General features: G+C 45.9%; 1 protein-coding gene across 3 annotated transcripts in view; it reads left to right on the forward strand.

Annotated features, from left to right (window-relative positions):
• flt1 (fms related receptor tyrosine kinase 1) overlaps positions 1-15964 on the forward strand; it is a 243360-nt gene that overhangs the window by 161399 nt on the left and 65997 nt on the right. For all 3 annotated transcript variants that reach the window (XM_041198845.1, XM_041198847.1, XM_041198846.1), the window contains exons 16-17: positions 3754-3860; positions 8879-9014. In XM_041198845.1, the coding sequence (XP_041054779.1) occupies positions 3754-3860; positions 8879-9014 (243 nt within the window). The remainder of the gene's footprint in view (positions 1-3753; positions 3861-8878; positions 9015-15964) is intronic.

A 15964-nucleotide genomic window follows, 5' to 3' on the forward strand; every position in this document is an offset into this window, starting at 1 on the left:
GAACTCCTCTCCCCACTACACCTTTTCTCTTCCTTGTATATTAAAGCTCTACTCTCCGATGTTCGACTATGTAGAGGAACTAAGCAGAGGCCACATTGGGAGGAGGTGTTGAATCAGAATAAGAGATCCCTCTCACTCTTTCAACTTTCCTTCCACTTAATAGGAAGCAAAATAAACATATAGGGCAGAATCGTCCCAGATTTACACTAAGTGCGATAGTGGGCGGGTGAAAGGACATTATACCTGCCAGCTGCAATGGCGGTTTCTCACGCCGTATCATCCCAAGCCCACCGCATTAATCATGCATTCCCGGGAAACACAACTTTTCCATGGCGGGCAGGCTCTCATTCCCCTGCCATACCATCACCTCGCCGCTTCATCACGCCGGGTGCCATATTTACAGTGCAGCCGTGTGCACACCTCCCAGTGCTTCCAGCCCATGACTACTGCATGGAAGACATGGCCCTGAAAGGCAAGAAGACTGCAAACCCCTAGGTTCAATGTCATGTTCCTTGAGAGCCTTTTGGATACAGTGGAAACCTGCCGTGTTGTCCTCTACCCCCACTCTGGCCACATGATGGGTAGTAACATCACCAATCTGCCTTGGGAGGTGGTGGTCAGCGTCAATGCTCTGCAAAATAAGACAGCCACCCAGTGCTGCAAGAGAATGAATGACCTCCTCTGTCCCACCAGGGTAATTCACTCTTCTCATCACTCTCAACTCATGCACTCACAAACCCATCATACATCCATAGGGCCCTCACTCACTGCTGCCAGTTCACAAGACCTCACCATTCACTCTCTCACACACACCTTCATTGTCCTCATCCTGTCCGATGGGACCACTCACCATCTACACATGCCAGGCAAACTTATCATCTGGCCTGACAGGCATCCTGTTTACACTCTGTCCATCTCTATTCATGGAGGACAAGCTGGCACACAACAAGGTCTCGGACTGGTGGAGGAATTCCTGAAATCAAGGTTCTCCTGGACTTTGAAAACAGAGCCATCCAGCTGGCCAGCAAGGATCTGAACTGTTCCTGTGCTGACGGGGAGGTCGGCAGTGCTGAACCAAGTGAGGATCCAGCAGTGCAACATCTGTCAGACAACCATGCCGTGAGTGGTTGTCCTGTTTCACAAGCCACTGCCATGCACTAATTATCTCTCTTTGCTTTTGCAGGCGCATCTGGGAAACTGCCAGGAGAGTCCATGACCCAGGGCCTCCAATCAAGACCCCAGGGAAGCTCAGAAGAGGAATCAGCTGAAACCCTCCCTGAAGTCCCGTCACAGCGCTCATCCACACCCTCCACCAGGGAAGAGACATACACCTCAGTGGGACCTAGTTTTAGAGTAGCCTCGGGATCACAATCTGATGACCACATCACGCTGTCTGATCTACAGCAGGCGGAGCCAGAGACTTGCCAGGTTGCTGGCACTTGGAGGACTGCTGGAGGCCAGAAATTTGCTGAGTCTGAGTCAGATGATGAGCCTCTGGACTCGGTCTTGTCACAGATGCTGGAGCTGCAAAGGTAAAATAGGGAACATCAGGAAGGGATGTCGCTGCACTCCTCAAATTGCAAGGCAGGATGGAGGAGTCCTTCTGCCTTCAGGCTGAGGTGATAGTGCCAGCATTACAACGCACTGAAGTCAACACCAGTGGGATGGCGGCCGCCTTGGAGACTTTGTTCCAGGACATCACTCCTGCACTGCTGCGTGGGCTGAACTCCATTGCCAATGTCATAGTTGGCCTCCAACAGTGTGTATGCGTGAGGGACAGCTCGATCTCACTCCAGCTTCCCCTTCCACTCATGGAGTCAGCCAAGGGCCCTTGGGCACCTCTAGGGAGGAAGATCAGTAGGTGCACACCTTGGAGCCATCCATTTAGGTGACTCTGGGAGTGTCCAGCTCATCCAAACCCCCTCTTCCTGTGACCCCAGCAAATCCAGATCCACAGGCCAAGGAGGATGCCACTGCCACACAGCAGGACCCCAAAAGCAGGTCTCAGCCCTCCAGTGGATTCCTGCCAAGGTCATCACAGACAGGCTGCCTCTACCTCCACTCTGGATGTCCAGGGAGCACCAAGACAGGGTTAGGAAACTTAAGAAGATATAGTTGCACAGCCGGAGCACGGGTGTTAACCACTTGTACATAATGTTCACTGTTATAAATAAACTCTCAATAATGTTACCCTGTCTATGGCTCCTTGTTCTGAAGAGCAGTGTTCTTGTCACTCAGATATTAAACCTTTCTGCACAAGATAAATGCAGGTGTCTCAATCCAGGGCCTCTTCCCTGTGCTTTGTGCAACCTTCAGGCCAAAGTGATGGTTCTGTCTCACACTCCCTGAACACATTACTGATGCCTGCTCCTCAGCGGAGCTGGTCATTGCTGCCAGAATGTTGTGGGCAGGCACCACAGAGTTCTCTCATACTCTCCGTGTGCTTTCAGCACCTTTAAGGTGGGGCTGGTCTCCATCTCTTCACCATCTATGACCAGTGATGCTGTGCTCCTGAAGGGGTCAGGTGCTGAAGGCAGACAAAGAATCAAATGGCTTTTAAAGTTTCATGGCTGCATCTCTGTGATATGACATTGATCATGGAGCGCAAGTCAGACAGGAGTCAGACATTCTCAGAGGCCATGTGAAGATATATGGAGTGTCCTCATTGCATGTCATCATCATCCTCCTGCAATCAAGCGACAATTAGAGCCTCCACCGCATCTCCATGACAGGAGCAATGCCACAAAGGTAATGTGCACTGCCAAAAGCCAGACTGGAGTCAAACACTCACAGATACAATGTGAGGATCTGTGGGGTCACCTCACTACATGTTGTCATCACCCTCCATAAATCTAGCAACTATGAGGTTCTCCCGAGCACCTACCTTGTCTGGCCAGTGCAAGGGCCTCATCGCCATCATCATCATCTTCGAAGACCTCCTCACCCTCGTCACCATCGACATCCTCCTCATCAGAGGAGACCTCCAGCTCCTGCATCTCCTCCTCAGCCAGCTCCTCTCCCCATTGCAGCGCCAGGTTGTAAGGGGTGCAGCAGGTGACCGATGATGGTTGCCGCCCTCTGTGGACTATATTGCGGGGCTCCACCAGACTGGGCCAGGCACCAGGACCTCATTTTCAGCATCCCGATGGTCTGCTTCACCAAGTTGTGAGCTGCAGCATGAGCCTCGTTATACCGTCGCTCTGCTGTAGTCTGTGGCCACCGCATGGGTGTCATCAGCCACATCCTCTGTGGGTAGCCCTTGTTCCCTAGGAGCCATGTGACTATTGTGGATGTAGTGCCAATCAAGCGGGCTGCTTTGTCCTGGATGGAGTCAAGCTTCTTGAGTGTTGTTGGAGCTGCATTCATCCAGACAAGTGTGTTTTTATATAAAAGCAAAATACTGCGGATGCTGCAAATCTGAAACAAAAACAGAAAATGCTGGAAAAACTCAGCAGTTCTAACAGCATTCGTTGAGAGAAAAAAAACAGAGTTAACATTTCAGGTCCATATGACTCTTCTTCAGACTGAAGAAGCGTCATACGGACTCGAAACGCTCACTTTTTTTTCTCTCCACAGATGCTGTTAGGCTAAGTGTATTTTTATGTATATTAAAACACATAAAAAGGAGAGTAAAACTATAGAACAAGAAAACGTGTGTTTTCAAAAATAATTGCATATGCAATATTCCAGAAGCTTTTGAGGTTTTAGAAGAAAGAGTTTCTATTTTTTCTAATGTTTGCTGTGTGTTTCCAGGACCAACAGAGAATTCAAACCTGGAGCTGATAACACTGACATGTACCTGTGTGGCTGCTGCACTCTTCTGGCTGCTTCTGACTCTCTTCATTCGTAAACTCAGAAAGGTAAGTCCCAGTCACTGTTCTGGCAGAGGTTCATAACATCTGACACATTAACGTTTGTTCTTTTGTCCACAGATGCTTTTTGTGCAGCATGTTCTGTTTTTGTTTCAAGACCACTTTTCTTAACACTAAGCCTCAGGGTACAGTGTAACGGCCAGTTTATATTTCAAAGCTACTTCAAGTGTTTTGGAGATTTCCATGCTTTGAAATCAGCCACAATAAACAGCAAGACAACATCACAATTGCAATTGCAATATTTAATCGTCCTTGCTGTGGAGTTTCTGCAATGTTTGGAGGAAGTCATATATATGCCAACAAAGCAAAAAAAAATGAAAGCATTGCTCGCCGCTACAGGTGGACTTTGTGTTCAGCTTCACAGAGCTAGAAAATGGTAACATATGGCACCTTGATTCTCTGGGGCACTGATCTTCCATCTGCCACTGGCAGCACTATGTCTGCAGGAGAAACAGCACTAGCCATGATTCTCCATGACATCAGAGGCATCAGTGTTGCTTCATTTATATTACAGTGTTTCTGCTAATGCCAGCATAACTGCAAGTGACAGCACCATTACGTAAAGCAGCATTAATCTAGCCATCATGTCAGCCAGTAGTAGAAGATTTTCTCAAGAATACTACAGTATTTAAAGATTATTGCAGTAATGAGGCCCTAATCACTAACATATTACATATCTTTAAAAATAAAGAGACATTGAATCATGTTTTGACATTAGAAAATCTCCTAGTTGACGCCTCATACATAAGATCCTTGAGCCACTTACTCAGAAGGACGAGCTGAGATGGTTTCCCATTGCCTTTCTTGGAGTTTGTAACCTTCAGAATACCTTCTCTCCTAATGGCTTATAATCAAGGCTAAAGAGCCCAACGTACACTTTACAATGGGGATAGGGGGAGCTGCACCCATTGGAAACAAGTACTCCTGAAAAGGGAATCCTTTCCCATTATGGGGTAGTAGGCATTTGGAACTCTCTCGCCCAAAAAGCTGTCAGTTGAAGATTTCAAAACAGAGATAGATTTTAGTTAAGTAAGGGTATTAACAGGTATGGAAACAAAGTGGGTAAAGGGATTTCAGATACTAATCAGCCGTGACCGAATTGAATGGTGAAACAGGCTCAAGGAACTCCTGTTCCTATGAAAGTGAACAGTTTTGGTAATGGAGCAGATGTGGGAAGCTGAGCTAAGTTTGAATGGAATTTGGTTTGAATTGGTAGCTAAGTAAAAATTGGGGCCTGAAGCATTGATGGAGGGGTGGGTGGGTGGTCAAGGATTGAATGACCTTGGTCTTGCCAGCACTAAGCTGGAGGAAATTTTGGCTCATCCAGAGATTGATGTCAAATAAGCAATATGAGACAATGGAGGAAGCAGCAAAGGCTAAGTTGGGTTTCATCAGCATACATATGGAAAATGATAATACTTCTAGATAATTCATCGAGGGATAGTGAAGAGATGGCAGTCCTGGATCTACTTCTGGTTCCACTATTGTAACTATGCAAGCAGAAACTGAGGTGAGTGAGTAAAAGCAGACCAGGAGAGAATAGCATAGAAGACAAAGGCTCGAGGTCGATGAAATAATATTGAAGACAACAGAAGAGGTTGAGCAGGATGAGGAGTGATAGAGAGAGCCATGTCCACAGTTGCACAAGAACTCATTGGTGACTTTGATCAATGGAATTTAAATATTGTGGATGAGTTGGAAGTGAGATTAGAGGCAACTCAAACCAGGCATGGAGAGAAAGAGGTAGGAATGTAGCTGAAAAGTAACAACATATTCCAGAAGGAAAATACCGTGGGTGCTGGATTCTGAAATAAAAGCAGAAAATGCTGGAATGCAGGTCTGGCAGTACTTTTTTTATTTGTTCATGGGATGTGAGCATCACTGGCTGGGCAAGCATTTACTGCCCATCCCTAATTGCCCTTGAGAGGATGGTGGTGAGCTACCTTCTTGAACCGCTGCAGTTGCTGTGGTGTAGGTACACCCACAGTGTAGTTAGGGAGGGAGTTCCAGGAATTTGACCCAGCAACAGTGGAGGAAAGGTGATATATTTCCAAGTCAGGATGGTGAGTGGCTTGGAGGGGAACTTCTGGGTGGTGGTGTTCCCATGTATCTGCAGCCCTTGTCCTTCTAGATGGTAGCAGTCATGCATTTGGAAGGTGCTGTCAAAGGAGGCATAGCGAATTCCTATAGTGCATCCTGTAGATGGTACATACTGCTGCTACTGTGCATCAGTGGTAGAGGGAGTGACTGTTTATGGATGGGACACCAATCAAGCGAGCTGCTTTATCCTGGATGGTATCAAACTTCTTGAATGTTGCTGGAGCTGCACTCATCCAGGTAAGTGGAGATTATTCCATCACACTCCTGACTCGTGCCTTGTAGATGGTAGACAGATTTTGGAGAGTCAGGAGGTGAGTTACTTGCCGCAGGATTCCTGGCCTCTGACCTGCTCTTGTAGCCACAGTATTTATATGGTTAGTCCAGTTCAGTTTCTGATCAATGGTAACCCCCGGGGGTGGGTGGTGGTGGTGGTGGTGGGGGAGGGGGGGTGGGGGTGGGAGTGGTGTTGGGATGGGATTCAGTGATGGTAATGCCATTGAATGTTATGGTGCAATGGTTAAATTCTCTCTTGTTGGAGATGGCCAATATCTGGCACTTGAGTGGCATGAATGCTACTTGACATGTCAGCCCAAATCTGGATATTGTCCAGGTCTTGCTGCATTTAGACATAGACTGTTTCAATAACTGGGGAGTCAGGAATGGTGCTGAACGTTATGCAATCAGCAGTGAACACCCCCTGGCAGGAGAGCATGCCAGGAGCAGCACCAGACGTACCTAAAAATGAGGTGTTAACCTGCTAAAGATATAACACAGGACTACTTGCATGCAAAACAGTGGAAGCAGCATGTGTTAGACAGAGCTAAGTGATCCCACAACCAACAGATCAGATCTAAGCTCTGCAATCCTGCCACATCCCGTCGTGAATGATGGTGGACAATTAAACAACTTACAGGAGGAGGAGGCTCCACAAACACCACCCCCCCCCCCCAATGATGGGGGAGCCCAGCACACAGTGCAAAAGACAAAGCAGAAGCTTTTGCAACTGTCTTCAGCCAGAAGTGCCGAGTGGATGATCCATATTAGCTTCCTTCCAAGTTTCCTAGCTTCACAGATGCCAGACTTCAGCCAATTCAATTAAATCCATAAGATATCAAGAAACTGCTGAAGGCACTGGATACTGCGGAGGCTATGGGCCCTGACAACAGCACTGGTACTGAAGACTTGTGCCCCTGAACTAGCCATGCCCCTAGCCAAGCTGTTCCAATATAGCTACAACACAGTACAGCATCTACCCGACAGTGTGGAAATTGCCCAGGTGTGTCCTGTCCACAAAAAGCAAGACAAATCCAGCTCAGCCAATTATCACCCCATCAGTCTACTCTCGATCATCGGCAAGGTGATGTATGGTGTCATCAACAGTACCATCAAGAGGTACTTGTACAGTACTCAACACCATGCAGGGCGAAGCAGCCTGCTTGATTGGTACTCCATCATGTTAAACACTCCCTCCACTACTGACACACAGTGGCATCAGTGTGTACCGTATACAAGATGCATTGCAGGAACTCTTCCAATATCTTTCAGCAACATCTTCCAAACCCATGCCCTGTACCACCTAGAAGGACAAGAGCAGGGGGCACATAGGAACATCACCACCTGCAAGTTCCCCTCCAAGACACACACCATCTTGATCTGGAACTATATTGCTATTCCTTCACTGTCACTGGGTCAAATTCCTAGAACTCCTTTCATAATAGCACTGTGGGTGTACCTACACCACATGGACTGCAAGGTTCAAGAAGATAGCTAACACCACCTTCTCAAGGTCATTTAGTGATGGCCAATAAATGCTGGCCTAGCCAGCCACCCCCATATCCTGCGAAAGAATTTTTAAAAAAATCCAGTTTGGCATCAATGAAGTGAAGGTTGCCCTGCCTTGAGTGCCAGACCTCCAATTCCCTTGTACCATCTCACTTCTTCCTGGTGCAGTGGAAAACGTTGGCACAAATTGCAGACCTCTCCCTCAGGACAACTAGTAATCTCAGTAATCGCTGCTGTGGGCTGTCTAAATTACTCTGACACTTCATCTGACCCACTGCCATTTCCACCCCCACTGGTTCTAAGTGGACAGGCAACCCCATCTCCATATCAATTAAGGACTCGCCCCCAGTGAAATCTTAACTTTAATCAGTCTCCCACTGGAGGCGGTTTTTTGATCCAGCGATAGACCCGGCTCCTGTTTCCTATCCCCATTGAGAAAATCTAGCCCTTATTCTTTAATATAATAGGTTAGATGAAAACTGTGAATGAATCACTGTTAAGTAGATATTCTGTGTACTGAACATGTGAAAAATCTGCAGATTTTTAATCAGGAGACATCTTCAGAATGTATCTATTAAGGACAGTTTCTTAAATTAATTTGTATTAAAATAGTTTTTAAAAACATAACCTAAAAATAACCACGTGTTACATATTTGTGGGTACTGCTGTGCATTGAGAATTGTATGTAGATTTGACTAATTAAATTTTTAAAGCAAACATTTGCAGAGTTCTGGCTCCTTTCCTTGCTGAAGTCCCTTTCAATTTTGCTTCCATATAAATTTCTAAATATATAATTGTTCTTGTTAAATAAACCCTAACGCTGCATTATTATTTTACCCATGCCTGCAGTTTAATCAAGACAGTTTGACAGGGTACATAACTTACTTCTAATTAGTCCAGAGAAAGATGCCATTTAGTTTTGAATGGATCACACTGGTGGTTTTGTTGTAGTCTGTTGAACCCTAAAGGTTACTTCAGCCAAAATGCTTAATGATACAATGTTTTCCTTTCCAACTACTAACCATTAAGATGATGAGTATTGGCATGAAGACTGTAAAAATCTACAGGACAAATGTGAAGGTCCTCCCCACGTTAATTTTTTTTCTCATGTTTTGGTTTTCTAGCCTAGATCAGCAGAAATAAAAACAGACTACCTGTCAATCATAATGGACCCTGACGAGGTACCGCTCGATGAGCAATGCGAACGCCTTCCTTACGATGATAATAAATGGGAATTTCCTCGAGACAGACTGAAACTAGGTATGAATACAAATTTTTATTGGTGGTTTTGGAACGCTAGGTAATATATATTAGTCATAAAATTAGTGATAGCTGTAATTCTTTTCTCAATAAATCTACAGCAATTGCTATTAACATCTATGCACAATAAAAGGCAACATACGAACAATGTAAGCCATTCAACTTCTCATTCTTAGAAAATAGCTGATCTGTACCTCAACTCCAATTACCCACTTCTTCCCCAAATCTGTTGATATCCTTATATAATAAAATTCTGTAGTCTCAATCTCACAAATTTCTGTAGAGTGTCCAGATCCAATGTTAATGCATATAAGAGAGGTCAGCTTCTTGGACTTCTGTAATATCATCCATTTCCATCTCTGTCTCAGTCCTTCTGCTGCTGAAATACTCATTCATGCTTTCATTACTTTCAAACTCAGCTACCCCAGTGCTGTACTGGCTGGTCTCCCACTGTGGGAGTTTGAATGAATTCAAGTTTATCAGGAAAGATTGAACAGGCTGGAGCTATTTTCTCTGTATGATAGAGCTCATTAAATTTATGAAGGGGTTCAAAAAGGGAAGGAGACAGAAAGTGAGAAACCACAGGCCAATTAGCTTAACATGTGTCATAGGGAAAATGTTAGGAGCTATTATTAAGGAAGCTATAGCAGGGCACTTAGATAAGTTCAAGGTAATCAGGTAGAACCAACCTGGCTTTGTGAAAGGGAAATCATGTTTAACCAACTCATTAGAGTTCTTTGAGGGAGTAACATGTTCTGTGGATAAAGGGAAACCTGTACTGTACTCAGATTTCCAGAAGGCATTTGATAAAGTGCCACAGGGATCAGTGCTAGGACCTCCACTGTTTACAATTTACATAAATGACTTGGATGAAGGGACGGACAGGATGGTTGCCAAATTTGCTGATGACACAAAGATAGATAGGAAATTAAGTTGTGAAAAGGACATAAGGAGGCTACAAAAAGATATACTTGGGTTAAGTGAGTGGGCAAAGATCTCGTAAATGGAGTATAATGTGGGAAATGTGAAATTGTCCATTTTTGCAGGAAGAATAAAAGACACGCATAATATTGAAATGGCGAGAGATTGCAGAGTTCTGAGGTGCAGAGGGATCTGGGTGTTTGAGTGCATGAATCACAAAAGGCTAGTATGCAGGTACAGCAAGTAATTAGGAAAGCTAATAGAATGTTATCATTTATTGTGAGGGGAACTAAATACAAAGTAGGAAGGTTATGCTTCAGTTCTACAGAGCACTGGTGAGACCACATCGCAGTATTGTGTACAATATTGGTCACCATTTTAAAGGAGGGTGTAAATGCATTGGAAACAGTTCAAAGAAGGTTTACTAGACTAATACCTAAAATGGGCAGGTTGTCTTATGAGGAAAGGCTGGACAGGTTAGGCTTGTATCCACTGGAGTTTAGAAGAGTAAGATGCAATTTGATTGAAACAGATAAGATCCTGAGGGGTCTTGACAAGGTAGATGTGGAGAGGATGTTTCTTCTTGTGGGAGAATCTAGAACTAGAGGGGTCACTGTTTAAAAATAAGGGGTCACCCATTTAAAACGGAGATGAGGCAAAATTATTTTGAGGGTTGTGATTTTTTGGCACTCTCTTCCTGAAAAGATGGTGGAAGTAGAATCTTTGAATGCTTTTAAGACGTTCTTGATATTCTTGATAAGCAAGGGGGTGATAGGTTATTGGAGTGGGTGGGATGCAGATTTGAGGTTACTATCAGACCAGCCATGATCTAATTAAATGGCGGAGCAGGTCCAAGGGGCCAAATAGCCTACTGATGCTCCTTGTTTGTATGTTCGACATAGAGGGACTGTTTCCAATGTGGGTGAGTCTGGAACAAGGGGGCATAAATATAAGATAGCCACTGATGGATCAAATAAAGAATTGAGGAGGAATTTCCTTACACACAGAGTGTTAGGAACATGGAACCTACTGTCACATGGAGTTATTGAAGCAGATAGCATTGCCATGTTTAAGGGAAGGCTTAATACATACATACAGGATTAGAGATCTAAGTAATTAGTAATCCCTCTAAGGATTAGAGGGATATCAGGTAAGGAGGCAAGAGATAATTAGAATGGAAGGATGTTTATGTACAGTATAAACACAGGCTAAGACCAGTTGGGCAGAATGGTTTGTTTCTATGATGCAGATTCTATGCAATTCTGTGTAGTTGAAGCAAATTCTTTATTGGATGAAGTTGATGATCTCTTGTCTGATGGTACTTGCCACCAGTAGCAGGATGTTGTGACCCATTTCTTTCTCAACTGAGATTCTTTGTTATGAGCTGGGAATTGTGGCTACAGCATCTTCTCCCTCTTCACATTCTGTTCTTAGAAGTTCCAATCCCTTGGTCATTGTCAAATTACGTTGGATTCAGCAAGGCACCACAACTTTCGGAAACCATGGTGGATTTTACTGTGTAGGTCTCATTGACCTGCCCAGGCACGAAAAAGGCAACTTGAGAATTCCTATGGTCTACTCCACAATATTCCTGGCTGTGCCCAATGCCTAATCAATTTTCATCCTCTGCTATTGGATTCCAAAACAATGTCATCAGTTAAGGATGACAAGGGCATCCCAGACCTGATTCCATGTGAAAGTGAATGAAGTCAGAAGCATGCCTAAACAAGGCATGAACTGCTGACTGACTGTTGTGATTGATATCATCCATTGCTGCCTGGACCATTCATGTACTTAAAAGTGACATGTTGTTATCACCTTCATAGTCATGGAAAAGGTAGTGCCCCTGGTGGAAGGAAGGTGCATGCCAGGTTGCAACAGTTCACATATCTCTGTGATGGTATTAGGGAGAAAACACAACTTTCTCAGACACTGCACTGGATTTACTGCAGCCCATTGTGGTGGGATCCAAGGCAGACAGGCCCACTTAGTCACTGAAGAGGCTCTGTGTCAGTCTCCTAGCGGCAGGAAAACCTCTCCTAGCTAAGTTGGAGGGCAAAGGACTGACACACGATTCCTGGCTGCTCCTGGCAGCCAATTGACACCCCTTATCCCTGAGTCCACCGCAATTTAATGGTAGTTCATGGATGAAATGGGTCTCCTGTACCCTCTGAAGGCTGCCCAGTAAAACCTATTAGGGTTGCCAGTGGCCTCCTTGGGGGGGGCGGGGGAGTTACTTCGCTATCAGGCACTATGTGCCCAATCGAGAGACCAGGCTTCAGGCAAGGGGGTGTCTGCCTGAAACCACCCCAATTCCCTTGCCTTTGACCTTCCCCCCAACATCCCACCGCCACCACGATCTCCCATTGTGCCTTCACTCGCCTGTGACCTGGGGTTCCTCCGTGATCCTAGGCCTCGAGTGGGGGCAGTGCCACTGTTCCTGCTGGCATGAGGGGCTGCCAACCTCTGATTGGTCAGCGGCTCTTGGCAGATAGGACTTCCACCTCTTGGAGCCTCAAACATGGGGAAGGCCCAACAGTGGCCAGTATAAGTGCCTGAACAGCATTTGATTCCGTTGGACCTTCCCCACAGAACTAACTGACGGAGGTTCCCCATTGAACCGGTGAGCGAAACCCTCATCAGCCCAACAAAATCCCAGGCACTGACTATATGAAAAATCCAGATAGGTCTTTGGTGGTCTGGAGATCCTGTGGTACATTTACCTCCAGGTTAAGCAATGCCAGAATGCATGAAGCCGCACTCTCCTGCCTTTCATCCTCTATCTCATAATTTAGTTCTTCAATGTACAGGATCAAATTAATTCCCAGATGTTATCCGTTATTTTACTCTGTGTTTCTCCTGTAAAGTCTCAGAATATTGCACAAAATATTTTTATTACTCCAAACCTCCAGCTTCAAAGCAGTGGAAAAGACTCGCAATTAAAAGAATAGGCAGAATATTCCCTGAGTTGCACTCAGTGCAGTGGCGGGCGTCAAAAAAGATGTTTTTGCTGTCAGCTGCAAGGACGGATTTTTGCACCATATTGTCCACTTCCCACCTCATTAATAATGCAGCCACAGGAAACACGCCGTTTCACTGGCGATTGGCCTCTGAATCGCCCGCTTCTTCACTGGAACTGCAGCCGTACACACAGTTCTCAACGCTTGCAGCCCTGGTGAAGACATGGCCCTGAAAGCCAAGATGAGCTCAGTGACCTGTACCTGGAAAGCCTTCTGGGGCCCATTGTGAAGTCCGCTAGCCCGGCTCTGGCCGCAGAAGGATTAGCAATCTCACCACTCCAGCTTGGGAGGCAGTGGCAGTGGTGGTCAGTGTCAACACTGCACAGAACAGATTTGACATCCAGTGTAGAAAGAGGATGAATGATCTCATCCGTGCCACCAGGGTCAGGCAATCATCTCATCACTCTAAACTCACACACTCTGTAAATTGATGGAAAGAGTCATCAACAGTGTTATCAAGCAGCCTTTGCTTAGCAATAAACTCTTCACTGATGCCCAGTTTGGGTTCTGTCAGGGCCACTCAGCTCCTGACCTCATTACAGCCTTGGTTCAACATGGACAATAGAGCTGAACTCCAGAGGTGAAGTGAGAGTGACTGCCCTTGACATCAAGACTCTTTAGATATTGAAGCAGTCCATGTCCAAATGCAACAAGACCTGGATAATATCCGGGCTTAGGCTAAGTGGTAAGTAACATTCACACTACACAAGTGCCAAGCAATGACATCTCCAACAAGAGTGAATCTAACCATCACCCCATGACATTCAATGGCATTACAGATGCTGAATCCCCCATTATCAACATCTTGGGGGTTACCATTGACCGGAAACTGAACTGGACTAGCCATATAAATACTGTGGCTACAAGAGCAGGTCAAAGGCTAGGAATCCTGTGGCAAGTAACTCACCTCCTGACTCCCCAAAGCCTGTCCACCAGGGACAAGTCAGGAGCATGATTGAATACCCTCCACTTGCCTGGATGAGTACAGTTCCAGCAACACTCAAGATGCTTGACACCATCCAGCACAAAGCAGTCCGCTTGATTGCACCCCATCCACAAATATTGACTCCCTCCAGCACCGCTGCACATGAGCAGCAGAATGTAGCATCTATAAGATGCACTGCAGGAACTCAACAAGACTCCTTAGACAGCACTTTCCAAACCCACGACCACTACCAGCTAGAAGGACAAGGGCAGCAGATACATGAGAACACCACCACCTGGAAGTTCCCCTCCAAGCTACTTGCCATCCTGACTTGGAACTATATCGCCATTCCCTCATTGTGGCTGGGTCAAAATCCCTCCCTAATTGCATTGTGGGTGCACCTATACCACATGGACTGCTGCAGTTCAAGAAGGCAGCTCACAACCACCTTCTCAAGGGCAATTAGGACTGGGCAATGAACGCTGGCCTAGCCAGTGATGCCCGCATTCCATGAATGAATAAAAAAAAACCTCACAAGGCCATCACAAATTCACTGGCATCTCACTCACTGCCAGCTAAAGGACATCACCACTCACTCTCTCACATAGACTCTTACATCTCCATCTGGCCTCATCTCCTCTAGAAACTGCCTCCTCAGCCCTCACCATTTTGAGACCACTTGCACAGATCAACATGTGCTCCCACACACACCCTGGGATAATCCCCCCCCCCACCACCACCCCCCACCCTCACCCCCACCCCTCCCTTGCCCTTCCCCAAGCAAGTCCTAACCCTGCAACTGTTGAAAAGTCACCTCTGCCTTACTGCTGGTCTGGTTGGTAGAGACCTGTCTGTGAACCCTCCTAAAAGTGATGTGGTGCTGCCTGCGAAGCCTGGCGCAAGTGCTGCCCGATGCAAATTAGGCAAATAAACCTCAAAGTCCCGAGCAAACTGCAGGTCATCAGGTGCACGTTTCTTATGTGTCGTTGTGAAACATATTGGCGTGTAATTGCGCCGATGTGAGCTCATGATCCAGCGTGGGGAGACGATTCTAGTGAGCAGGCTTATAAGGAGATGCTTTTTTAAAATTAATTCAAGGGATGTGGGCTTCACTGGCTAGGCCAGCATTTATTGCCCATCCCTAATTGCCTTTGAGAAGGTGGTGGTGAGCTGCAGTTCTTGTGGTGTAGGTACACCCACAGTGCTGTTAGGAAGGGAGTTCCAGGATTTTGACCAGCGACAACTAAAGTATTGAAATTAGGTTGCCGACGTGCTGCAGAGGGAAACGCGGCCTGATATTGATGGGTGGAGTGGACGACTGCAAACTGGTTTCACGATAATGTGAAGCCACTTTTTGTGCTCTCCGGATATTTTCCGCTCCCGCCGCAAACAGGAGTGGAAAATCCCAGCCAATATTTCAGAATCTGACCTGTTCCTGTTATCTTCCTTATCTCTTCCTACCTGTAGACTATCATGTATGTTCAGCACCCCTACTGGAGTAGTAATTTGCAGGGTTGCTAAATAGGCAGAAACTCAGGAAAATCTTGACCATGCCCCATAAAGAAAGAACAAAGAAAAGTACAGCACAGGAACAGGCCCTTCAGCCCTCCAAGCCTGCGCCGATCATATTGCCCGTCAACTAAAACATTTTGCACTTCCAAGGTCTGTATCCCCCTATTCCCATCCTATTCATGTATTTGTCAAGCTGCCTCTTAAACACCACTATCGTACCGGCTTCCACCACCTCCTCTGGCAGCGAATTCCAGTCACTCACTACCCTCTGCGTAAAAAAACTTGCCCCGCACATCTCCTCTATAGGTTTCTCCTCTCACCTTAAATCTATGTCCCCTAGTAATTGACTCTTCCATCCTGGGAAAAAGCTTCTGACTATCTACTCTGTCCATGCCTCTCATAATTTTGTAAACTTCTATCAATTCGCCCCTCAATCTCCGTCACTCTAGTGAGAACAATCCGAGTTTCTCCAACCTCTCCTCATAGCTAATAACCTCCAGACCAGGCAGCATCCTGGTAAACCTCCTCTGCACCCTCTCCAATGCCTTCATATCCTTCTGGTAATGTGGCGA

Source organism: Carcharodon carcharias, chromosome 11 (assembly GCF_017639515.1).
Source record: "Carcharodon carcharias isolate sCarCar2 chromosome 11, sCarCar2.pri, whole genome shotgun sequence".
Taxonomy (NCBI): Eukaryota; Metazoa; Chordata; class Chondrichthyes; order Lamniformes; family Lamnidae; genus Carcharodon; species Carcharodon carcharias.